At 47.2% G+C, this 26,849-nt stretch overlaps 1 protein-coding gene across 1 annotated transcript in view; it reads left to right on the top strand.

Moving 5' to 3' along the window:
- The window catches only part of PSMD5 (proteasome 26S subunit, non-ATPase 5), a 43,819-nt gene extending 39,851 nt beyond the window's left edge, over positions 1-3,968 (top strand). Inside the window, exons 7-10 of the mRNA XM_029613197.1 lie at positions 1,669-1,860; positions 1,994-2,103; positions 2,983-3,123; positions 3,352-3,968. Coding sequence (XP_029469057.1) covers positions 1,669-1,860; positions 1,994-2,103; positions 2,983-3,123; positions 3,352-3,609 — 701 coding nt within the window. The 3' untranslated portion in view covers positions 3,610-3,968. The remainder of the gene's footprint in view (positions 1-1,668; positions 1,861-1,993; positions 2,104-2,982; positions 3,124-3,351) is intronic.
- Positions 3,969-26,849: the final 22,881 nt, after the last annotated feature.

Here is a 26,849-nt window from a genome sequence, read left to right as displayed (position 1 = left end):
CTTTGCCGCTTTCTGGAAATGCAATCCCTGCTTGGCCCAGGCTCACGATATTGCTGATCATGAACTGCTGCGACATGCCTTGAAGAATGAGCAGTTTAATTATAGAGCTGTCTGGGAGATATAGCATCAATATTATGTAATCCCATTGTTACAATAACTAGTTTCTTTTCTTTTTGTTTGATGGATCGTAACGTGTACCTGATGGTCTGTGCACATTTTGGTGTCCTACCTATTGTTACTGTATGTGTAGCTGGTAGTTTATGTATGTATGCTTTATCTTTGTATGTCTAAAAAGGCATTAAATAAAGGATTTAAAAAATACATACATAAAATCCAAACAAAACCAACAATACAGTACAAATTGAAAAAACAGCTGGTCAGTCCAAGGATGCAATCATCTTGCTGCTCAGCTGGAATCAAACACTAAAGTAAATAATGTTTTAGCAGTTTCCTAAACTGCTTGGGACATTTGGTAGGGCATTTCATTTAATTGGGCCTATTATAGAGAAGGCTCTGTCCCAGGTCTCATCTTGACAAGCATATTGACTGGAAGGTATGTCGAGCAGTTGGGATGGTAGGTACACAATGTAGAGTTGTGCTCTGTGACATCATGATTGTTTAGAGTTTTATGAATTAGTCTGATAACTTTGTATTTTATTCTCTACTCTATTGGAAGCCAGTATAGAGAATATAATACAGGGGGTTATGTGTTGAAGAAAGCCAATACCAGATTGAATTTGTGCTGCAGAGGTCAAAGTGAAGTGGCTGGTAAACCAAGATATAAGGAATTGCAGTAATCTAGTCCTATTAAGACTGGTACTTGGAGAACAGGCCAGAAATCATCATCTGACAAGAGAGGTTTCAGCTGTCGAAGCATGTGAAGTATGAACAGGGCAGCGCAAATATATTCTGGTAATGGGCCTTCATTGACAAGTCACTTTCAAGCATAATACCCAAATTAAGGACTAGCTGAGAAACTTCTAAATTGCAGCCATCAAGATTAGCTATGGCGGGATATACTCAAGATGATCAGTTCAGTTTTGTTAGTGTTCAGAGATAATGTGTGAGCTAACCTGTTTCACAGCACTTAAGCAAATTATGGCAAAATTCAGGGATATTCCCCAGGAAGGATATCATAACTTTTATTAAAAGTTATTGTCTTTATCATGCTGACACCAGGGGTAATTATTGTTTTAGTGGTGTTAATCTGTTAAAATGTATTTCATTGATATGGTATGTAAAGAGTCCCAACACTGTATCCGAGTTACTGTTGTGAATTTTGCTATTCAATAAACATTTAACTATAAGATTTATTTTCTCAATAATATGGAGCTTGGTGTAGGCCCAAAACCCTGTTTTTGTCTGCAGCTGGGATTAATATGCCTTTGTAGTAGCATACTGATAGGCTCTCGGTGGGCATTAAATGGCAGCTGGGGTGAAACATTCAGAATAAAGCACAAACTTCCAAGAAACTAAATGCTTATGGAAATGCATTCTATTTTTGAGGGTTTCTAATGCTGTTTAATAGCACTAATAACTCCTAAGGAGTGTTCCAGTTTCCCTGACTTTATTCAGCTGAATTTTAGAGTTGGTCACTCATCTTTAGCTATATCTGTCTGCCAGAAATTTTTATTTTTGTTTTACAATTTCACACATTGCTTCTCACAGGGTTGGTGAAGTTTTTTGGCAATCTAGCTATTGTGGACAGTCCCCAACAGATTTGTGAACAGTATCCAGTATTTGTTAATAAAGTCTTTGAAATGGCTGAAGGACAGGACATAACTATGATAGGAGTGGCTGTGGACACGCTTGGCATTCTGGGATCAAATGTGGAAGGAAAACAGGTTTTACAGAAAACAGGTTTGTAGAACTTATTTCTAACTCCTAGTGTAGAATATTCCATTGTCAGTAATTGCATTATTTATACATCAATAACTGGACTGGATCCTGTAAAGAGAAGGAAACACTTCTTTTTTTTATGTCTGTTTTACAGGAAGTAGGTTTCTGAACCTCTGTAAGAGGTTAGGTCAGCATGCAATGAGTGCCTCCACAGAGCTGAGACTTAGATGCTTGGATGCCATTTCTTCTCTTCTTTACCTGCCCGTAAGTTTGTCAGTGATAAGACTGAACAAGTTCTCTAGTTTCCTAATGCCCTCATATTTCACTGTGTCATTTTGGTTATGTGCATTTAAGTAATTTTTTGTTTTGGAAAACCATGCATTACAATGAAATAAAATAGTATTTGAATCTTAGGAATTTGGCTACATTTTAAGCAATGTTCCCTTTCTTTTGTGCAGCTTTTTATAAATTGAGTTTGAATTTGTGTGCTACAGGCCAGTATAATGCGAATAATATTTTTCCATGTGCCCAGGGTTCATGACCTATGTGCATGCAAACATGCGCACAGTTTAGAGTGAACAGTGCTTTTAAGTCATTTGATATTTTAGCAAGGCATTCTTAATGTTTAATATTATCCCTACTTCCTTAGTCTTAAGGGACCACTGTTCTCAGACATTTTTTTTTTTTCTTTTTCCACCCTCCCATACACAGGAAATGTGTCATGGAGATGTGTTGTAGCAGTGAAAGAGCAGAAACACAGTTTAAGGTGGAGTTTTATCAAATGGTGTTGCCAAAAGCGACAGTACTTGGCCATATTCTTGAAGGGTTTATTTTTCCATGCTAGTTAGTCCTGAGAAACAGAAGCCAGAGTTGAGAACTGGGACTAAATCTGCCAATGGACTGTACTGAGAGCGGAACACTCATCTTTGAGTTAATATGCTTAAAGTATTGCTTTTTTTCATACAAAATTGATATCCAAAATATTTTGTAATCTAGACAGAATACAAATAAATTATTTGTACTTTCCATGCAGTACATGCACAAGTAACTATAGCAATGTAGTATTTTGCATTTTACTCCTAAGGCTTAAATCTTTCACATACTGATAGTTCTTTGACTACTTTACTTTCTGTCCCTATTTAGCCAGACCAACATACAGAAGATCTTTTGGTGATGACCGAATCTTGGTTTGCTTCCTTATCTACCCAACCGTTGGATCTGTTCAGGAATATCAGCACACAGCCTTTCCCAGACCTTCACTGCGGCGCTCTCAAAGTGTTTACAGTAAGATCAGTCAAGAAGCTTCTTTGTTTTTCATAGCATTAACCTAGCATGCTCAAAAACAAATTAGCTGACAAGATGTTTACTACTTATCTGAAAGCCTTCTGATATTTTTACTTTTGTAACTAGCTTTGTAGTTGACCAAAGGAGCTCTTGTTGTGGATGGTCTTAATGGTTTTTGAACACTTAGATATAACAGCCTAAAACTATTCAATTTCTGTTGTTTTCCAGGCTATTGCAAACCAACCCTGGGCCCAGAAACTGATGATTGACAGTCCTGGATTTGTGGAGTACATTGTAGACAGAACAGTGGATCCTGACAAGATTTCAAAAGATGCCAAATTCGAACTGGTGAAAGCACTTGTCAATTCTAAAACGATAGCGGAAATCTTTGGAAACCAGCATTATCTAAGGCTTCGGGCATATGTGAGAGAAGGTCCTTATTATGTGAAAGCTATTTCCACTGTTGCTGTGGAAGGTGCAGAGTAATGACTTAGATGGAGCCCTTTGAACTTCTCCCAAAAAAGTTTCCTCCCTCTCCTCTGACATTCCTAAGGTTCTCCAGTTTAGGAAAGATGACATTGCAAAAGAAAAGGCTGAATCATTTGCTGTGATTTTTCATACAGCAGCTGCATTGTTAAAATAACAATGCTATAATAATTTCTCATGGAGAGATCCATATAAATAGCAGTTCTGAATGCCACTTGCATTGTTTGATAAACTCTTGGACACAGATTGGTAGTCTGCCTCTGCTTTTTTGTCGAGATGGTCTGCTTAGGCTTTGAGCAGCTGAGGATTAATACATTGCCATGTCTTCACAATAAACACTTGGTTAATCCCTCTTCATGCTTTGTTGTATGTCTTCTCCTCATTGTGTACCATTTTCCAAGTTGTTTTGTTGTCATAATAGCCAGAAACCTTATCTCAGTCACATAGATGAAATCTGATGTTTACCTCATTGGGGGAAAAAAAGAAAATACCAGTGAAATATTTCCTTTTCTATAATGTAAGCAGTTCTAAGAATGGAAACACTCATGCTCACCGGTTTCCAGTGTTTCATTTGCCTTTGTGTTAGATCTGCATAAAAACATGAAATTGAAGGTCTGTTGGAATTCTTTGTATTGTCCATTCAGTGTTTTTAGTATTACAAGCTTTGTTCTTGTAGCATCTGATGTCCCAAAACCTGTGGAGGAAAATGTTTCCTTATACAGGGTGGCCCATGTTGGAGGCAGGCTACTTTTCCATGGGCCACCCTGTAGTAAACTGCAGCTTATTTGTTGCAAGCTGATATAATTAAAAACAAATGTAATAAAATAGGCAGTTACCTACATAAGAGAAAATTGTGTATAAATAATACGTAACTGGTAGCTAAATAGCCAGTTCCCTGTACGTACCCGGATCAGTCCAGAGCGTGGGTTGAGCCTCCAGTCCAGCAGATGGAGACAGACCAAAACTGAAAGGGTATCCCATATCGGGACAGAGCCTACCCTGCATACCTTTCAGTATTCGTCTGTCTCCAGCAGATGCAGGCAGCTGAACCTGCGGTTCCCCTTCTTCTTATCTTCTTTTCCCTGCGGGGATCTTGTACTTTTCTTTCTCAGGATCAAGCAAGTATTAGTTCTTGTTTATATAGAAAAAAAAAAAAAAGATTTTATAACAGTTTGAAAGATTTCATTTTTGTTTCTGGGAGACAGTTCTGTCTCCTCGCTCTGCTGGGGGCCTAGGGGGGCTTGCCCCTTGAATTCTTCAGCCTAGGCTCCCCATTCCCGATGACCTTTTGGGGTGATACTGGTGGTCCAGTTACTTCCCCTTGGCTAGCTGTCCACCTTTGAAAAGTGTGCTTTCCCTGTATGTACCCGGATCAGTCCAGACACCTGGGTTGTGACTCCGCACCAGCAGATGGAGACAGAACAAGACCTGTTGTGCTCAGCTACATATAGCAAGGTGCCACCCACAGCTCCTCAGTCTTACTCTGTGTCCAGCAGATGGGGCAGGTGCAACCACAGCCTCTGGGATCCCTGGGGAGAAAATTGTTTTTTGTTAGCTAGCTAGGTCCTTCAGGGATTCGTTGGTGAGGAAGGTTTAAAAAAAAAAAAAAAAGAAAAGAAAAGGGCAAAGAAGATTAAAAGACGTCTGTCGTCCTGGGAGCCTCCCAGGGGGTTGGAAGGTTCTGAGGGGACCATCCCCCCCTGGTTGAGGCCGCCGCTAAGGGTCGAGGACCCGGCCCTTCAGGTTAGCGGCGTTGGGGGTGACACCGGGGAGCCCGGTTCACTCACCCCCGCTGGAGCAGGACTATCAGGACCAGGGACAGCAGTAGCAAGTAGGAAAAAAAAAAAAAAAAGACGATACCGCTTTTTGTTTCCCTGAGCGCCGGCTCTCTGGTTTTGCTTCGCTGGGCACCCGGTTGTTTGTTTGTGTCTTGTTTTGGTTTCTGTGGGCTCAGGCCGGGAGGCGGATGCCACGGGGGTCGTCTTGCCGCGAGTGCGGCTCGGCGGGATTTGTTCAATGTGCGTCTCAGGCAGCGAGGGGCCGGTCTTGGCCGGCGCGATCGCCGCCACGCGTCGGGCCGAACGCGGAGGTCAGTGAAGAGCCGTTCCCGCTCAGCGCGGGAACGGTGGCCATTTTGCAAACAGTCCGGGAGGCCACGCGAGTGGCTGCAGGTGATGGCGTCATGCCTCCCGCGCTATCTCCGCAGCAGCGGCCCTCCGGGGGGGGCCCCACGGGGGGCGCTGCGTCACCGAGGTCGGAGGATAGCTTAGAGGAGGCATCCTCTTTATCGGATTCATCTTTCTTGTCGGATTTTACACTCCTCCTTCACAAGGTACTAAAGCATAAGATTTTTAAGCGGCAGGCAGGCAAGAAGTTAGCCTCTGGGGGACTGGAGAGACAGTCACGGTCTCGGAAGAGGAAAGCCAGGGATAGGTCCCGGAGGATCTCGGACCCGTCTAGGGGAAAAACGCCCTTTACGTGGTGGCCCTCAGGGCACGTACACCGACTCCACGTCGCAGGATGAGGCACACTCACCCACAGGGCCCCTGGGGGGCGGATGAGGAAGGGACAGTCCAGTCTGGTTCCAGCAAAGGCACTCCGGCGATGGATGGTGATGACCCGAAGGTGGTACGGCTGTTTAGGAAAGAGGAGCTGGGCCTGCTTATTCCAGCCATTCTTCAGGAGCTTGGTGTGGACGCTCCACCAGTGGAGGCCCGGCCGGGTGCCAAAATGGATCCGGTGTTGTTGGGCCTTAGTGGTCTGGCGGTGGCTTTTCCTTTTCACTTCTCAGTGTCGGATATATTGTTCCGAGAATGGGACACTCCGGAATTGGGCCTGAAAGTGAGTAAGGCCATGGATAAACTTTATCAGCCGCCAGAGGTCGCGTTGGAGCTTCTCCGTCTCCCCAGAGTGGACGCAGCGGTGTCGGCAGTAACGAAGAGGTCGACGATTCCGGTAACAGGGGCCACAGCACTTAAGGACTTACAAGATAGGAAGCTAGAGCTCCAACTTAAGAAAGTTTTTGAGGCCTCTGCTCTGGGGCTCCGGGCTGCCATATGTAGTAATTTTGCCTTGAGGGCGGGCCTACGCTGGGCCCAGGTGCTCCAGGCCAATGCTGGTCTCTCGGAAGAAGAATCTGCTAGGCGAATCGTTTTGGAGGCGGTGATCGCTTACAGCGCGGATGCGCTATATGACCTGCTGCGTACGTCGGCCAGATCCATGGTCTCGGCGGTTTCCGCGCGCCGTCTCCTTTGGCTACGGAACTGGGCGGCGGACGGGTCCTCTAAGGCTCACCTTGGCTCGCTGCCGTTTAAAGGGAAGTTGTTGTTTGGTAAACAGTTGGATGACCTGATGCAATCGCTCGGAGAAAACAGGGCATTCAAGCTCCCTGAGGACAGGCCTAGGTCTCGGAGCTATTTCTCCAATAGGACACGGTTCCGGGGGAACAGAAGGTCACGCCCTCAGAGATCTTCAGGTTCGTCTTGCCGTTCAGGCTCTTCCAGGAGTCGTCGTGGACTCAGTCCTTTCGAGGCAAGCGGTTTGGGAAGCAAGGTGGACCTTCGGGAACGGGGTCTAAGGCTTCCCAATGAGACACGTGTGGTCCATTCCTCTCGGCTGATCCCGTCAGCTGTGCCAAATGTGGGAGCCAGATTGGCGTTTTTTTACCGAGGAATGGACCAAAATAACGTCGGACCAGTGGGTCCTCAGCGTGATAAGTCAAGGTTATGCTTTAGATTTTGTACGGATCCCTGCAGACAAGTTTCTCATCTCACCCTGCAAATCCCGAGAGAAGCGAGTAGCGGTGCAGGAGACTCTTCGGCGCCTGGAGGACTTGGGAGCGGTAATCCCCGTACCTCCCGGGCAACAACGCGAGGGCCGTTACTCCATTTACTTCATAGTGCCAAAAAAGGAGGGCACGTTCAGACCAATTTTGGACTTGAAAGGGGTCAACAGGTGTCTTTGCATCCCACGCTTCAAAATGGAAATAATTCGGTCGGTTGTCGCCTCAGTTCATCCGGGCGAATTCCTGGCTTTGTTGGATCTTACGGAAGTGTACATCCATGTAGGCATTCAGCCGTTTTACCAGAGGTTCCTCAGGTTCTGCATTCTGGGCAGGCACTATCAGTTCAGAGCTCTTCCCTTCAGTCTCGCCACTGCTCCACGTACGTTTACCAAGATAATGGTAGTGGTGGCAGCTCAGGAGGGAGGGATTTCTGGTGCACCCCTACTTGGACGACTGGTTGATTCGCGCGAAGTCCCAGATACAGTGTCGGCAGGCGGTTGCCGGAGTCCTCCAGCTCTTGCGCTCTCTCGGATGGGTGGTCAATCTTGCCAAGAGTCGCTTGGACCCTACCCAGACCTTGGCGTATCTGGGAGCGCTATTCGACATGAAGCAGGGCAAGGTGTTTCTCTCCAGGGGGGCATATGCTCAAGCTTCAGGGTCAGGTGAGGCGCTTGTTGTCCCTACAGATTCCACAGGTTTGCAATTATCTGACGGTCTTAGGCTCCATGGCATCCACACTAGCTTTGGTTCCCTGGGCTTTCGCTCATCTACGTCCCTTGCAATTAGCATTGCTCTCCCGCTGGAAGCCGGTGTCCGAACAATTCCACCTCCCGCTCACGGACCAGGCGAGGGCCAGTTTCCACTGGTGGCTCGTGTCGGACCATCTGACGTGCGGAGTATCCCTGCTCATGCCCAACTGGATGGTGGTCACCACAGACGCCAGTCTCTCCGGTTGGGGAGCGGTCTGTCTTGGACAGTCGGTGCAGGGACGGTGGTCCAGGGCTCAATCACGGTGGTCCATCAACCGCTTGGAGACCAGGGCGGTAACTCTGGCGCTGAAATCCTTCCGCTGATTCTTGGGGAAGGCGGTCAGAGTGTTGTCTGACAATGCAACGACCATGGCGTACATCAATCGCCAGGGCGGGACAAGAAGCCAGCTAGTGGCGGAGGAGGCACAACGGTTGATGTGCTGGGTGGAGCAGAATCTCCGCAATATTGCGGTGTCTCACATCGCTGGAGTCGACAATGTTCAAGTGGACTTCCTCATCCGGCATCATCTAGATCCAGGAGAATGGGAGCTGGCGGAGGATGCTTTTCACATCATCTGCAAAAGGTGGGGACCGCCACACATGGACCTGATGGCCACCTCTCAGAACGCAAAGGCTCCGCGATTTTACAGCCGTCGCAGAGAGCGAGGGGCCGAGGGCGTCGATGCGCTAGTGCTTCCCTGGCCAACAGACGTGTTACTGTATGTGTTCCCTCCTTGGCCCCTGATAGGCAAGGTACTTCGGCGAATAGAGCTGCATTTGTCGGACGTGATTCTGGTGGCGCCGGAATGGCCGCGGCGGCCTTGGTTCGCGGATCTCCTCCTCTTGGCAGTGGAACCTCCCCTTCGTTTTCGAGGGTCCGCGGTTCTCCTCCGCCAAGGCCCTGTTTGTTTGGAGGAAGCGGATCACTTCTGTCTCGCGGCATGGCTTTTGAGAGGAAACGCTTGAAGATAAAGGGTATTCAGATTCGGTGGTAGCCACCCTGTTGAGGTCTAAGAAACAGTCTACGTCCTTAGCCTACGTTCGGGTTTGGGCGGTGTTTGAAGACTGGTGTAGGGATCGCAGTGTGGATCCTGTGACAGCATCCATATCCGATGTCCTAGCTTTTCTTCAGTTGGGTCTTTCGAAAGGTCTCTCTTGTAGTACCCTTCGGGTCCAGGTGGCGGCACTTGGTTGTCTCAGAGGTAAAGTGCACGGGGTGTTTCTGGCTCTGCACCCGGATGTCGCCCGTTTTCTTCGGGGGGCGAAGCATTTACGTCCTCCGTTGCGTCAGCCTTGTCCGTCCTGGAATCTCAATTGGGTACTTTCCGCCTTGTGTTCGTCGCCGTTTGAGCCGATCAAGCGGGCAACACTAAAGGGTCTTACTCTAAAGACGTTATTTCTCATCGCGACCGCGTTGGCGAGGCGAGTTTCGGAATTGCAGGTTCTGTCATGCAGGGAGCCCTTCTTACGGATCTCGGATTCCGGAGTATCCTTAAGGACGGTTCCTTCCTTTCTACCGAAGGTGGTGTTGGCATTTCATCTGAACCAGTCTGTTGAGCTTCCCGCTTTTCCTGAAGGGGAGCGGTCGGAGCCTGGGGCGAGAGATTTACGGAAACTCGATGTTCGCAGGGTTCTCCTCCGCTATCTGGAGGTTACGAACCCTTTCCGTGTCTCAGACCTTCTCACAGGACAAGCAGGATGGTAGTCCTCACAAATGGGTGACATCGAGGATGGAGCCCTGTACGGAAAACTTTTCTGTCAAAGTTTCAACAAGCTTTGACTGACACTGGCACACTGGGTGCACTGAGCATGCCCAGCCTGCAATTATCCCTGTGAGCCACAGGTGTCTCCCTCAGTCTTCTTTTTTCCGCTCTGCAGTCAGCATAGCGGTTGGAGCTCTGTGAGGATTTTTTAACTAATTACCTCATGGAAACACTTAACTTTTCACTTCAAAAAACACTTTTCCCTGCACAGGTCTCCCTCCGCGTACGTTTTTACGACGCTCGGTGAGTACTAATTCTTATTTTTCGGTCGGTTTCTGTCACTATCTTAAGGCTGTTAACTGACTGAAGCCTTCCCTTCCCCCATTTTTCAGTTAGCTTTAAACAGCTTGCGAGTATCTCTGTGACACTCTGCTTGCTTATGCTAGTGGGGTAGGGATTTTTTCCTTAACTTTAGGACCTCTGTAGCTTCAAGTCCTTCGTTCCCTGGTACCCTCACGCAGTCGATACCCTATCGCTACACCGGGACCCTCCTAAACCGCCCTGGGCTTTTATATGTCATCAGCGCCCCTCCCCCCACGGTGCCCTGATGCCTTTATCCATGTTTTTTGCTTTTCAGTGCTACCAGGCTTTTTCCTCCTACGCACTGTTTTTTTTCCTTGGGCTTCCTCGGTGCCGTCCCTACCCGGATGCATGCCATTGACGCACACGCTGTTAGTCACTGCCATGCATACTCGGGTCGCCGCCACCGCTGCCCGAGACACTTTTTAACGATCCCAGGGTCACTTCATCGATGCCACCCCCCCTTTTGGGGATGCCATCGATGCCCCATCCTCCCCACCGATGTCCAGCCCTTTTCCATCGGTGGGCATCGGTGCCACATCGATTTGTCGGTGGGCATCGATGCCGGATGGTCCCCATCGGTGGGCATCGATGCCGGATGGTCCCCATCGGTGGGCATCGATGCCGGATGGTCCCCATCGATGGACATCGGTGCCGGATGGCTTGTCCGTCGATGGCATTGGTGCCGGATGGCCGTCCGTCGATGGCATTGGTGCCAGGTCCTTTTGCATCGATGGACACCGATGCCCAGGTGTTTCATCCATGGGCATCTATGTTAGAATGCATCCATCGAGGGCAGTCGATGCCAGGCTGCTCCCATCGGTGAAATTCGATGCCCAGGTGGGTCCCATCGGTGGGCGTTGATGCCAATGCCAGCCTTATGGCTGGCATCGATGCCCATGCCGATTCCAGGACTGGCGTTGATGCCGGGATGGAATTCATCGACTGGGAGATCCATGCCATCGATTCCATACGTGTCCATATCGATGCCACCGACACACGTGTCTGGGGCACCGATGCCATGTACACTTGGAAATCTGAGTCTGTCCAAATCGATACCGTCAACGTCTGTGGCCCTATAGTTGATGCCCGTGGCCATGCCACAAACGGCATAAATGCCCGCCTCCATGCATCGATGCCCTCGACACCTCCGTTTTCCTTCGGTGTCCTTGACGCCCTATTGATTCGACTTCGACTCAGTCGATGCCGGTATCTTTTTCAATAACGGCAATGTTTTTCGATTATTTGATTCCACATCGTTTCAAAGATACCTATGCCACTGCTGTCAGTGCCCGTCACTGTCATCATTCTCCTGGCCAGTCATCGACGATTTTTCATACCCATTTTGATGATATCCTCGAAGCCCCTTAGGTTGCCTTCAATATTGTCAATACCGACATAGCACCGCCACATAATACCCTCGCCTCCTCACATTGCTCCACGCTTTGGGTTCTTTTTTAAGCCCCGTATTAGCTTAAGACACTCCATTGTGTCAGGAGCAGAGCAGGCGTGCTGACAGTTCGTCATCGATCGCCTTCCAGGACGACGAGGGCTTCCATCTCGGCGCTGGGGAAAGACCGGGCCGAGCACCGTGGCACCCATCATCGCCGACATCGTGATCGTCCGCCGCTGACGCCATCCAGCACATCGGTGCCATCCTTCTCCAGGCTGGACAACGCTCGGGCAGAGCGACATCACCACTGCCATCAGCACTGTTCCTACAGTTTTGGCAGTCCTTGGTGATCCAGAACTTCCGGATCCAGGTCCGACAGCTTCTGCATTGGCGTCACGACACATCGAGCCGCTGGGACGAGGGAAGGGAACATGAGTTCCGTTAGGGCTCCTCTGTTCCTGGCGTGCCCCACCGTCAAGTGGTGTGGGACTATGGCCATCTGTTACACTTAGCAGTCTAAACGCCACTCACGCCTGGCCTGTCTCCTCTGTACCTGTGCCACCATACCGGGTTTCAGAGCGAGATGGACGTTTACGTCCCCGGCCTTACCCTCGAGGACTCCGGAGACTGTCGGAGTCAACAATCTTCACCGGCTCGTCTTGCCGCGATCCACGTCGGATGGTAAGTACCCGCTTCGGCGGCATTCCCATAGAGTTGTGTTCTCCCATTCGGACCGTGGTTCGAAAAGTTCTGGGTCATGTGCCTTTTAGAACTGTATTAGTGTCACATATCGCTATGTTAGCCACAATATCAGGAGAACCCCTCTATCTTCTTGGGATTGCAGCAGGGCTTCTTCTCTTGTCAGTAACAAGTCCCTGTGCCGACCAATGCTCTGACTCTTGGTTCCCTCCCAACCAAGGTCCAGCTGCATTGGCTGATCTGCTAAACATGAGATTCAGCAACCATTGCCCCATGTACAAGTCCACCTTGAGGCCTGGCCACAGGTCTCAGTGTCTCCTTGTACAGCATACAGAAATGCGGGTACCACTTACCGCTCACACACCTGCAGGAGCCTACATGATATCCTCCATTGGGACACCTCCTGGTCTCCCAGCTGGTCAGATATCAGAGCGGCCACCCCACCTTGTACCAAAGTCCCGGTACACTCCCCCAGGCGCTACGAAGTGCAGAGGGGAGAAGGGAGGGGGGTTGGGGAGTTTTAATTGCACTATTCTTTCTTTTAACAGAAAATAGTTACTCTCCGCACATCCTGGACCTAAGAAAATCCAACTTTCTTTAGACGTCACAGGTACAATGGTATCTTTGGTTACCATCACTCCATACTGCAGTAAGTACATTATTTTAATGTTTCTATGTGCTTTATGGTGAGTCAACATTACAACCCCAAGCTCTGCCGCTGGCACCAGCTTCGGTAAGTGAACTGTCTCTTGCATCACTGTTGGTGAATGCTGTTTTCTCTGCGGAGTGTAACATCATTCACTTTCCTTGCATAGACTACTGCTAACCACTTTCAGTACATGCAAGGAGCTCTCACTTTTTTCAGGACTCACTATACATTTACTAACTGGGATTACTGTCACTGCCATAAATCCCTTCTGTAACACTTCTGGACACCACAGTCTTAAGACCCTCTTGTCCAGCATGCGCACAGACATTCTGATACATTGTTATATGTCCCTGCGCATATTTTCCATAAGCTCAGCCTTTCAACTTTTCATGGTTGGGCTATGGGGTTTCTTCCCACTATGCATTTTTCTCATAATTCAAAACTGCTATGGGTTATATTCAGTGACATTCTATACTCAATGGACCTAAGTGGTTTCATTGCTTTCGTCCCTGATTCTTATCCCAGTTCGAACTAGGACCTAGTCTCCTTCGACTCATGCTCGCAATTCCTTAGGGTTATAAAGTTTCTCCTGAAAGCTGTCAACCCATTATGCATCTATTGCACTCCAGCATAGTTTCTCATAAACTTCCTGGACGTTGCACCCATGAGTTATGCCCTTATGCCTTCCAATACTGCTTTTGCAACAATTCTTTGTGCATACAGACAGACAGCATAGGGACAATGTGCTTTCCAACTCATAAGCACGCATTACCTCTTAGCTGCTCTGCTAGACAGCTGCGCAGCTCTACCCTTGGCCCTTGTTCACTTCATGCGTCCTTGGGCCACATATCTAAGAGATTTAATGAACGCTCTATCAGACCTTCTCCACGTAGGTTCTATCCTCTCGAATGGTCTCAATTACATGTGTACAGGGCAAATCTTTTAACGCTGAGTTTAACTAAACTTTCCTTGGCGTCTGCATCATTCCATACGATGCACAGGTTCTGCTCCCTGCACATGTTTCCTATGCGTTCCCTTAGATGCCTTTTCTTCCATCAAAGGCCTCTTCAATATATCTCTTCTGCTGCCTCTCGTAGCCAGCATTCTTCTAATGTTGAACTGGGATGGGGTTCAGTATTCTTTTCCCCACTCCCTGACTGAGATCAGTATGCTTTCCCATACTTCTCAATCCATCATATCAGTAACCTTTTATTCTCTCACCAGTCAGTCCCAAATCATAGACTTACTGATGTTCTTAGGTTCTGGTAGCGTCACAAAACCTTCTAAACATAAATCTTGCCGTTTAATATGGCAGGCTTTACCTCCTGACGCTAAAAAAAAAAAAAAAAGAGGTATTACCCCTTTTACTTTTCCACCATTTTTTCTTACTCCCTCGGATTCTGTTCTCCAGACATCCTCCACATAGATACACCTTTCTCTTAGGAGGTGTATCGTTTTGGGAGTTGGGTTCCCGTTTTCGGTAATCCTCTCTGAGTCGGCTTACCATGGATTATCCACTGATCAAGCCGCCTCTATTTCTCTAATCACGGAATGAACATATATATTCTCCTTATAAGTCTCATACATTCTACGTTTGAGCCTTTCCATTCCTCTCTTCCACAGTTTGGCAAGGGAACTTCTTTCCCTCTTAATGTCATTCCTGCCAGCAGGGTCCGTGAGTTATGCACTCTTTCCATACTCACCTGACTCCGTTCCTCTGCCACTGAGTAGTTCTACGCATTCAACTTTCTATCCTTTTCAGGTAGATGTTGTATCTCCTTTCCTCAGGAAATACTCTATTAATTTTTCCTAACCTCTCTCTCTCGCCCTAGGGAGAGACTGGGTTTTCCACATTCCTGGACAGTAATGCTGCGCTTACATTCTATCTACATTGCACTGCATTCCATGTGAATTCCACTTGACTCTTTCCTTCATGCAAGGGTCAAGCTGCTACTTCCAGTGGCCACACAGACCTAATCCTTCTGATTAAGTGGTCTATATTTCCTTTCCTACCAACAAGCAGACATTTCACTACAACACTGTGGGTATCCACATACTGTTGTGTCCGTCTTAGCCTTAACAGCTTCCCTTTGGTTACTGCTGCTTGTACTTTTTTATCAGGTTGCAGCCTGGAATCCTCTCCATACCTTCGCAGCCTATTATTGCTTACATTTGACTAGCCGGCATGCTCCATGTTTGGCCAGTCCGCCTACTCTTACTTTTTTCAATTCACTACCCAACATCCTTCCACGAACCCATTATGGTGTTGCGGATGCCCTCCGTTCCCATTTCCACCTCAGTCATTACGCCTTTGCGCATCTGCGGTGTATCTGGTGCATTCCCGGGCATCCTCAGCTCGGTACTCACCCATTTGTGAGGACTACCATCCTGCTTGTCCTGTGAGAAAGCAAATGTTGCTTACCTGATGTAACAGGTGTTCTCACAGGACAGCAGGATGTTAGTCCTCACGAAACCCGCCCGCCACCCCGCGGAGTTGGGTCTGTATACTTTTATTTTAGTTTCGCTTGCGCTTTTTAGCTATAAGACGAGACTGAGGGAGACACCTGTGGCTCACAGGGATAATTGCAGGCTGGGCATGCTCAGTGCACCCAGTGTGCCAGTGTCAGTCAAAGCTTGTTGAAACTTTGACAGAAAAGTTTTCCGTACAGGGCTCCATCCTCGATGTCACCCATTTGTGAGGACTAACATCCTGCTGTCCTGTGAGAACACCTGTTACATCAGGTAAGCAACATTTGCTATCTCTTTGTTTTGTGTACTGGTCCAAAGAGGGGTGGTGCGGCTTCCCGGACTACGATCGCGCGTTGGCTCAAGGAGGCCATTGGTGCGGCTTACATTCTGCGAGGGAAGCCTGTGCCCGTGGGCCTTCGGGCTCACTCTACGCGGTCGCATGCTGCTTCTTGGGTGGAATCCTCTCAGGTGTCGCCTCAGGAAATTTGCAGGGCAGCGACTTGGCAATCGTTGCACACTTTTGCTAGACATTATCGGCTGGATGTCCAGGCCGCAGTTTCTGGGGGTTTTGGTGAACGAGTGCTCCGAGCGGGACTCTCTGGTTCCCACCCTCGGTAAGTTGGCTCTGGTACATCCCAGGTGTCTGGACTGATCCTGGTACGTACAGGGAAAGGAAAATTAGTTTCTTACCTGATAATTTTCGTTCCTGTAGTACCACGGATCAGTCCAGGAGCCCGCCCGTGTTGTCTGTGTTGTCTGCGCTGAAGTAACGGAGAGTCCGCTCGATGGATTTAATTGTTGGATTTGGTTGTACTTGTTCTCTCCTCTGGTTCTGGGAGTTCTGGTCCAGTTGGGAGTTTTTGAATCGGCTCTTGTTGAGGGCAGTTTAGTTAGATAGTTTGTTCATTCTCTGCTTTGATATTACGTAAGACCGAGGGGCTGTGGGTGGCACCTTGCTATATGTAGCTGAACCTGACAGGCCTTGCTCTGTCTCCATCTGCTGGTGCGGAGTCACAACCCAGGTGTCTGGACTGATCCGTGGACTACAGGAACGAAAATTATCAGGTAAAAAACGAATGTTCCTTTCTAGGGCCTGTGAAAGGAAAGCTTTCCCCTGCATTTGCTGAGCTTAAAAAAAAAAAGTTTTTAAACTAAGCCCTATTTAGCTAGTAATTTAAGAACTGTGGACAGCTCCGGCAGCGTTCAGTCTCTGCTTCTGCTGACCAGCGGGCTCAGCTCACCTCTGCTCAGCTGTTTTTTCCTTCACAGCGATTTTTTTTTTCTGTAGCTGATGCAGAGTTCCAGTGCGTGTATCGCCTGTGGGGAGCCTGCCACGCTGCTCTGCTCCGGGATCATGCTGGGTGGGGAGGGCCCTGCCTCTGCACCCGTGACTACGGAGACCCGGGGGCGAGCTGCACACTGCGTGGCCAGGCCGTTCCCAATTCGGAAAACCGCAGGAACAGGGCCATTTTGGGAGCATTTTCTGAAATTGAATCGGGGCTGCAGGAGGAAGGTGAGCCCGATTCTTTAATTTCCCCTCCGGATTTGAGCCCCCCCACATCCCTTGGAGGGGGTGTCTGACCCTTCCCCCCCCCCCGGGAAGTACAAGTCTCGTTTTTCCACCGAGTTTGTGCTCCTTATGCACAAATCTTATCTCGCTAGTCTACAGGAGGAGGAGGACCCTCCTTAGGGCCCCCCCCCCGCCTAAGAACCCACGGGTTTCTTCTCCACAACCTCCTTAGGTACTGGAGGGGCAGGGCTCCATTAGGGTCAGGGTGGTCCCGGGGGTCCCACCACCTCCGGACCCCCCTCGAGGGGGACGATCCACGAGTGCTTCGCTTATTCCAAAGGGAGGAACTGGAACCACTCATTCCCTACATATTGCAGGAACTGGGAATTGAGGTGCACCCTGAGGATACAGTTACAGCCGCTATGCCTGCTAACATGGGACTTATGGCTCCTCCACGTACGTTCCCATTCCATCCTATGCACAAGCTGATGCTCCTTCAGGAATGGGAGTCCCTGGAGGCGGGACTCTGAGTGGGTAGGGCTATGGACAAGCTCTGTCCTCTTCCTGAGGACTGCTTGGATATGCTTAAGATACCCAAGGTGGATTCCTCCGTCTCTGCAGTTACCAAGCACACCACCATCCCAGTGGTGGGGACTATGGCATTGAAGGATGTCCAGGACTGCAAACTGGAATTTTATCTCAAGCGCATCTTTGAAGTCTTGTCCTTAGGAGTTCAGGCGACAATCTGCAGCAGTCTCATGCAGCGGGCAAGCCTCAGGTGGGTTCAGCAATTACTCAGCACCCAAACCTCCCGTCTGCAGAGGCGGAGCAGGTGGATCGGCTAGAAGGCGCGATTGCGTATGGGGCTGATGCACTTTACGATCTACGGGTGCAAGTCAGAGCCATGGTCTCCGCGGTATCGGCCAGGCGTCTCCTCTAGCTGAGAAATTGGTGTGCGGCTGCCTCTTCTAAAGCGCAGTTGGGCACTCTCCCCTTCAAGGATCAGTTGCTTTTTGGTGAGGACCTAGAGCAGCTTATTAAATCTCTGGAGGAAAATAAGGTTCAGAAGCTGCCGGAGGACCGCCCGAAACAGTCTAAGGCTTTCTTTCCTTCCAGCACTCGCTTCAGAGGTCAATGTCGATATAACAGCAGAGCACAGGGTTCCTTTCCGAGAGGCAATGCTTCCAGATCCCAATCTTGGTCTCGTTCCTTTCATGGATGTCGACCCTTCTGGAATGGTAGCCAGCAACACTCGGCCACAAAGTCCTCTTCCCACTGAAATACAGCTGGCCCATTCCTCCGTTCTAAGCTTAGGTGGACGGCTGTCCCTGTTTCTCGAGGAATGGGCCAAGATCACGACGGATCAGTGGGTCCTAGAGGTAATAGAAAAAGGCTACACGTTAGAATTTGCTCAAGACCTACCGGACCTTCGCCTAATCTCTCCCTGCGGAAGTTGAAAGAGGCCTGCGGTCGATCAGACCCTGAGCAGACTGCTGGAACTGGGTGCCATAGTTCCAGTCCCGGTGGAGGAACAAGGGTCCGGCCAATATTCCATATACTTCGTCATTCCCAAAAAGGAAGGCTCCTTTTGCCCAATTTTGGATCTCAAGCGAGTCAACCGGGCTCTCAATTCCTGGCATCGCTAGACCTGATAGAGGCCTGCTTGCACATTCCGATTTGCCTCGACCATCAGCGGTATCTCTGGTTCGAGATCCTGGGCCAACATTTCCAGTTTCGAGCGCTCCCATTTGGTCTCGCCATGGCGCTGCACACTTTCACCAAGGTCATGGTGGTAGTGGCGGCCTCTCTTAGTCGAGATGGAGTTCTGGTTCACCCTTAGACGATTGGCTCATCCGGACCAAATCAGAGTTTCTCTGCAAGCTGGTGGTCGACAAGGTCCTGACTTGTCTGACTTCCCTTGGGTGAATAATCAACTTTCCCAAGAGCAAGCTTCAGCCATCCCAGACCCTGTAATTTTTGGGGGCGTGATTAGACACTGTTCCTTCCAGACGCATAGGCGCTCAAACTCGGGGACCAAGTATGCCCTTTTCTCTCACTTGCTCTGCCCACAGCCATGGCCACCACTATTGATCTGGTTCCTTGGGCTTTTGCGCATATGTGTCCGTTACAAAAAGCTTTGCTATCCCGCTGGAAGCCAGTGTCTGAGCAATTTCGGACGCCCCTCCCGCTCTCCGAATCTACCGTCGCCGAGCTGCAATGGTGGCTCTCGCCTGCCCACCTTCTGAAGGGGGGTGTCCCTTCAGACGCCACAGTGGATCGTTGTCACAACAGATGTCAGCCTCTCTGGCTGGCGAGCGGTGTGCCAGACCCAGTCTACACAGGGATACTGGTCCCCAGTCCAATCTTGCTGGCACATCAATCGATTGGAAGCTCTCAAGGTCTTCCTTCCTTTACTCTATCGCAAGGCGGTGCGGGTTCTCTCTGACAACTCCACCACAGTAGCTTATATCAATTGGCAGGGAGGCACCAGGAGTCTGGAAGCCAGCAAGCTCTTTGCCTGGGCGGAGTGTCACCTAGAGCGCTTAGCAGCGTCCCACATTGCGGGGAGGGAGAATGTTCAAGCTGATTTACTCGGTCGCCAGCGGTTAGACCCCAGCGAGTGGGAGTTGTCAGACAGAACGATGAATCTGATCATCCGCAGGTGGGGTCCCCCACACTTAGATCTGGCCACAATGAACAATACGAAAGCTCCCAGGTTCTTCAGCTGCAGAAGGGAACATTGTGCGGAAGGAGTGGATGCGGGTCCCTCCCTGGCCTCACGATGTTCTCCTGTACGTGTTCCCTCCTTGGTTGCTAGTGGGCAAAGTGCTTAGAAGAATCGAGCGCCATCAGGGTCCTGTCATTCTAGTGGCTCCAGAGTGGCCCCGCAGACCGTGGTTCACGGATCTGGTGAACCTCGCCACCGACAGCCCTCTCCGCCTCGGTCATCTCCCCCACCTTCTTTGGCAGGGTCCCGTATTTTTCAATCAGGCATTTCGCTTTTGTCTAGCGGCCTGGCTTTTGAACGGCAGAGATTGAGAAAGAAGGGATATAAGGAAGAAGTTATATCCACTCTGTTGAGGGCCCGGAAGCCGGCTACCTCTCTCGCTTATGTCCGGGTATGGAAGGTTTTCGAAAATGTGTGTGTTGCTTTGGGAGTGTCGGCTCGTAAGGCTCCGGTTTCCCAGGTCCTTTCCTTCCTCCAGAACGGTCTCTCCAAGGATTTGTCTTTCAGTTCCTTGCGGGTGCAGGTTTCCGCCCTCTGCTCCCTCTTAGGCAACATTGACGGTTACACAGTAGCGACTCATCCGGATGTCGTCCGCTTCCTCAAGGGGGCCAAACATTTGAATCTGCCGGTACAGGCTACTTGTCCCTCGTGGAGTCTTAACTTGGTTCTTCGGGTTCTCTGCAAAGCTCCCTTCGAACCTCTACGGAGGGCTACACTTAAGTATTTGACACTCAGAACCGTCTTCCTGGTGTTGTTCCGCCAGAAGGGTGTCGGAGCTCCAAGCTTTATTTTGCAGAGAACCTTTTCTACGTTTTTCTGATTCAGGGGTATCCCTCAAGACGGTACCCTCCTTCTTGTCAAAGGTCGTGTCTTCCTTTCACGTCAATCAGTTAGTAGAACTCCCGGCCTTTTCTTCTGAAGACATAGCAAACACATCTGGGGGTGATCTGCGGCGCCTGGATGTAAAACGGGTTTTACTACGTTACCTCCAGGTTACAAATGAGTTCCGGGACTCGGATCACCTGTTTGTCCTGTGGAGTGGCCCAAATAAGGGTAATAAGGCTTCAAAGGCTACTATTGCACGTTGGCTAATGGAGGCTATTGCGTGTCGGCTTACATCTGTACGGGCCAATCAGATCCGGAAGGCTTAAAGGCCCACTCCTTGCGTTCTCAGGCCACTTCTTGGGCGGAGAGTCAATCTGTCTCTCCGCAGGAAATACGTAGGGCAGCTACTTGGAAATATCTGCATGCTTTTGCTCGTCATTACCGCCTTGATGTACAGGCTCCAGTTTTTGGCGCCTTTGGGCGGCAGATTCTTCGAGCGGGACTGTCTCGGTCCCACCCTGTTTAGGGAAGCTTTGGTACATCCCACGGTCTGGACTGATCCGGGTACATACAGGGAAAGGAAAATTGGTTCTTACCTGCTAATTTTCGTTCCTGTAGTACCACGGATCAGTCCAGACACCCTCCCGTGCTAGATCTGCTGCATTCGCTCAAAGTTTCTTCCTTTACAGGTTTCCGGATACCTGAATCTTCTATTATTACTTAAGACACTGGAAGCATCTCACAGATGAAAATGAAAATAAATCTTTATGCAAGAGTGTTTTGTTTTTTTTATACAGAATTCTTTAAATTGTTCAATTTATCAGTTTTCTTCTTACTTGCTTGACCTTTTGGGAGTTATATCTGCTTTGAAAGTGTTTATACTGAAGGGATGCAGGGTAGGCTCTGACCTGATATGGGATACCCTTTCAGTTTTGGTCTTCTCCATCTGCTGGACAGGAGGCTCAACCCACGGTCTGGACTGATCCATGGTACTACAGGAACGAAAATTAGCAGGTAAGAACCAATTTTCCTATATAGATCAAGTGTGAATGCATTTTAAAAACATGGACAGAACAGTCTATTCCACTTAAAATTGGAAATTAGTTTTTTCTTAATTGTCAAGGATTGCAACCTGGTGCTAGTAAGAGACCAGTTCTGTTTAAAACAAACAGAAAAAAAATCCAGAGTCAAAAGTTGAAGAAATCACAAATATTTTACAGAACTTTGCTTTTTAAAAAAGAATATGCTTTCATATTTGTGTTACTTGTATCACATAATTGCAGCTTTGGGCTCTATATTTTGGGAAAACTGACTTTAAATGGTAAATTTGGTGATATGAACTTGTATTTTGATAATCTGGCTTTGAGTTTTTCCATTGATGTCTGATAGGGATGTGATAATTTTAAAATCGTCCAAAATCGTTAGAGTGCACGATACAATACAAATGCCCCCGATTTATCATCAGGGGGCTAGCATGCTGACTCCAGCTTTTTCTTAACAGATTCTGCTTACACTTCTCAACATACAATCAATCAAAGACTGCCTACCTTGTAGCAGGAACAGTCATAGCTTTATTCAGGACAGAAATGTATTTTGGGAGCTACCTGCTTCCAAAACACTGCTTACATCCAGCAGCAATACTCACAGGACAGAAATGTACCATACCATATTTTCTGGTGTATAAGTAACTTTTTTTTTCAGTGACTGCGACTTATACATTGGCGTAATCTATATACTGTCACAATTTCTTTCTCGGCCTGTGCAAATAATCTTGCTGTACAAATACCTGCGACTTATCTACCAACTTTCTCGTCAAAATGGCAATTTATAGGCGGGGGGTGCAACTTATACACTGGAAAATACGGTATTTAGGAGCTGCCTTCTAGCAATGCCCCTGATCCCAGCTGGGCTCTCTCATCCACCCCAGCTAGGTCCCACCCACAGAATGCTTCTTGCCTAGCAAAGTCCCGCCCACAGAGATCTCTTCCTCCATGGGATTTAAGGCCAGCACAGGTTAAAAAGGGGTAGTAAGGCCACTCTTTCACAGAAGACCACTTTTTTGTAAGATTTTCCAACAATTTCCCTGTCTTATTATTGTAGTGGAAGTGTGGTAGTTTGAGCGATAGGCACCTTGATTACAGCTAGAGGAAAGAGGAGGCAGGCTTTGGCTGTGCCTTAAGTGCACTTTATTTACAGTGAAAAACTCAAAAACAAATATGGCAGCACACCTTCACTTCAGGAGACAAAACAAATAATACAACTCACCTTATTTCAGGTATTGCACAGTCCTTTAAACACAACAGGTCCTTGCATACGGTAGCGCTCTCTGGGGCCTGTCTACCCTTCTAGGTCCTGAGGACTTATACTCTGGTGAAGAGCTTCCTTCACCCAGGATTCCCAGCAGATCTCAACCTTAAGGAGGACCGGGCAAGACAGCTGTGTTCGGTCCTTTAAGGTTGTCTGAGTGAGTTCATCCAGAGACTGTATAAAGTATCAGGTACCACTTGTATCCTATCCAATCAGGCAAACTGTATCTATGCTTCCCTAATTGGATCCTAAGGTGGGAGGTGGTATCAGGGAAGCATAGATACAGTTTGCCTGATTAGATAGGACACAAGTGGTACCTGATACTTTATACAGTCTCTGGATTTTCTGTACACTCCCTCGCAGGAAGTATTTTTATCTAATAGTACGTTGGAACTTTGCTTTCTGATGGAGCAGAGTATCAATTTGCACTTCTAAGAATTTGGCTTTAGTACTGGCACAGGGATTTTGTTCTATAACTTTCCTTGCCTTTTGTAATTGACTTTCCAAATTTAATATTTCACGACTAAATAGCCTTCTGCCTAAATGCTACAAAGCAAATATCTCCTGTCAGTATGGCCTTGGCTGTTTCCCAAAAAAAGAGTGGGATTTCTGCTATGTACCCTGTTCATTTCTACAAAGATCTTCCACCGTTGTGCTAAATATTCCCTGAAACCCAGATCTTTATAAAGATATGTGGGAAACCGCCAAGTCTTTTGCGAGTCAGGTGGACTAAAACCTTTAACCTCCACCCACACCATAGAAAGGTCTGAAAGTGCAGCTGCCTCTATTTCCATTCTATGTACCTGAGAGAAAATAGCACTAAGTAATAGGTAATTTAAGTACAAGCAGGTATTGTGTGCTCTGGAAACATGAATATACTCTCAATCTGTGGGGGTGTAATATCCTCTAAATATATACCAGATCCAAATTCTGACATAAATAAGAAATTTCTAACAACTTCATTTCGGTCTGCCCTGTCATAAGGGTGGTTTTATCTAAAGCAGGATCATGTACACAATTAAAATCCCCTTCAATAAAATCATTTGGCCATATACAGCCAGGAGATTAAGAATCTTGGGGGAAAAAAAAAAACCATGCCATAGGTGCTTGGAGCATATACATTACACAACACTATAGGGTGCCTGTAGAGCATACCCGTCACTATCCAAGTATCCACCTTCTGGATCTTCCACAATCTTGTCTACATGAAAAGTTATCCTTTTGCCCACCACTATTGCTACTCCTGATATTCAACAGCCGAACTGAGCCGAAAAACTTTCTCCCACCCATTGCCTGCCTTTTACGTTTCTGGTGTTGCAATATTACAGGCGAGTTTCCTGTAACATTGCAATGTCTGTCTTTGCTCACTGCAAGGCCTGCAGAATTGTATATCTAATTACTGAGCCAATACCTGAGACATTTCAAGTGACAGTGTATCGCTGAATTGCTCATCTAACCATACTCATACAGTGGCAATGTATTTTCATAACCCAGACCCCCCAGCTCAGGTCTAGGTCTGCACTCAACCACCACTCCGAGCAACTGTAACCTTAGCTGGATGCATATTTCCCTATCCAGGCTGATATAAATTTTGAAGGATGTACTAGCCTAGTGGTTCCTTTATAATGAGGATATTATATTACAATACAATGGCACGATAAAAAAATGCCTAAAAACTGGTACTGCTCAGCCTGTAACCTTAAAGGTTCTTTAGTAATGTTTATCTGGATTTTTAATAACATTATTTTCATCTCACCAACCAGTCCTCTCCTCCTAAGCGTTGTAGTTTAGATGGCAAAGTAGAATTTCATGTTTTATCCCTTACTTTACATAGTTAGCTTAAAATCACAGACTGAGAAACTAAATGGACCTACCAGAATGCAGGGGCATACTGTTGTCCTCAGGGCCACTTTTACTCATGGGTTTCCCTAGTCTCATACACACACAGTCTAGTTGTGCTGGGGTTTGTTCTTGGGACCCTAGGTTCACAGGGGGTGGAGGGAGAATGGGGCACCAACATTTAGTCTCTCAGTCTCCCTTTGGTTGCTGTCACAGGTTGCAATTTCTTTGTTTTCTAGCATATGCTATGTCTTATTTTCATGCAGATATTCATCATATATATTTGCCAGTGTCATGGCACTAATCCAATTGCTGAGAGGCCTATTGTGTTTTACAGTTTTGTCAGAGCTTTATTCACCCAGCTTGGAGTAACTGAACTGGAAGAAACCATATGTAATGACTCTGCCCTTGTGGAAACCCTAGCTAATGATGCAGTAAAATCCCTTGGAGATTTACAAATTGAAATAAAATCGCGGGTAGGTGTGGTTATGCAAAATCGACAAGCACTAGATATGTTACTCGCAGAGAGAGGAGGGGTTTTGTCAATTCATTAATACTTCTTGCTGTGCAGTTATAGATAAATCTGCCAAAGCCTGCATCTCTCCCCAAAGTTGGGACTGGAATCTTTTGGGTACTGGGTCATGGTTTAGTGGCTTAGGTAAAAGAGTAATGTATTTTGTTATGATAGCTGTTTAGTATTTTGGGTTGCTTTATGTTTTTAAGTTACTAATGTACAATTTCCTTATGCAGACAAACTATAACTAAAATGACTAAGCTGAACCACTAAACTTTCATCTGATAGATGAAGAAATTGAGAAAGGTGGTAACTAAACTCAAGGCCTGGTTTCACTTCTCAAAAAATGTTTATCTGTTAACCTTGTAAGAGTTACTCAAACCTATTGATCAGCTACACTGAGCTGATTGCTTCTCCAGACCCGGTTCAAGTGACTCTGGAGGAAGTTTCCCCAGAGGAGGAGAAATCGCATCTGATGCAGATAGATCTGCATTAATAATCTTATTTTTCAGCCTGGCATACTTTCTCTACATTTTAATCTGAATTGTGCTGAAGAGCACAAAATGGGGGGCGGCTATTGGAATTGGTAGATCATTGATAAGTGTAACAGCCCTGAAATTGTGCCTCTGAGCCCAATTCAGTTTAGTATAGCTGATCAATAGGTTTGAGTAACTCTTACAAGGTTAACCATTAAACATTTTTTTGAGAAGCAAGACTACCAGATTGTGAAAACAAGCTTTGAGCAAGGTTTTCATAGATTAAAGTGTATTTTCTCTCTTAATAGACTTGTAGAAGTAAGCGAAACTTAAGGCTTGGGGCAATTTGTATAATCAAAGCTTATAAGAATAGTATATAAGATCAAATTGTTGTAATGGAAGTCAGAATGCTGCTGAGAGCTTGACTCAAAAGTAATCTTTTCCTTGTAATACTACGTGCAGAATAAAGATGGTGGCATTGTAGTAAAATGGAGTCCAGTGTATTTTGTCCATGAGTCAAAAGGGAGTAACCCCAGCCCCCATTTGATCAAGTTCAGGTAGTCAAGAGATCGAAGGGAGTCTCTGTCACCGTCTTTGTCACAGTTTTGACATCAGATGTAAGGGGAAGGCCTGGCCAAATAGCCAAGCCTTGATTTTTTTTTTGTTTCCTGAAGGTAAGATAACATGTCTCAAGACAATAGGAGTAGTAGTATCTTCCATAATTTTGGGGTATAACAGTAGAATGCTGGGAGGATTATGAATCTGAACAATCAGCCTCTTAGAGTGTTTCTACAGTGGGTAGGGAGTATTGCCCCACAATTCTTGTTACTTTTACTATGGATGAATACCACAAAAAAAAAATTCAGCCAAATTCCAACTCTTAGTTTAGTTGGGGTACTGCTTCAGCTGATGGTTTCAGCATAGTTACCATCTTTCTCTGCTTTTTTTTTTTTTTTTTATCTATCAGAAGTTCTGAGTTAGCAATTCATTTATTTTGTCTAGCTTCTCTTTACTAATATGGTTGTCATCCAGACTGATTTTCTCCAGCAAACTGTGCTCATTGTATATTAAACTCTCAATGATGGTATCTGCGCCACTGTCTCCTATACCATTACAGTCCAAGTCTATTTTGCAAAGGCTCTGGTTAACTTTTAACATGTCTGCAAGCAGCTGAGTCCCTTCATTTCTAAGATTATTTTCATCTAACAGTAGATGAGTAACATTAATATTGACTT

This window comes from Rhinatrema bivittatum, chromosome 8 (assembly GCF_901001135.1).
Source record: "Rhinatrema bivittatum chromosome 8, aRhiBiv1.1, whole genome shotgun sequence".
Taxonomy (NCBI): domain Eukaryota; kingdom Metazoa; phylum Chordata; class Amphibia; order Gymnophiona; family Rhinatrematidae; genus Rhinatrema; species Rhinatrema bivittatum.
Note: the sequence above shows the minus strand (reverse complement) of the source record. Positions and strands in the feature narration are given on the sequence as shown.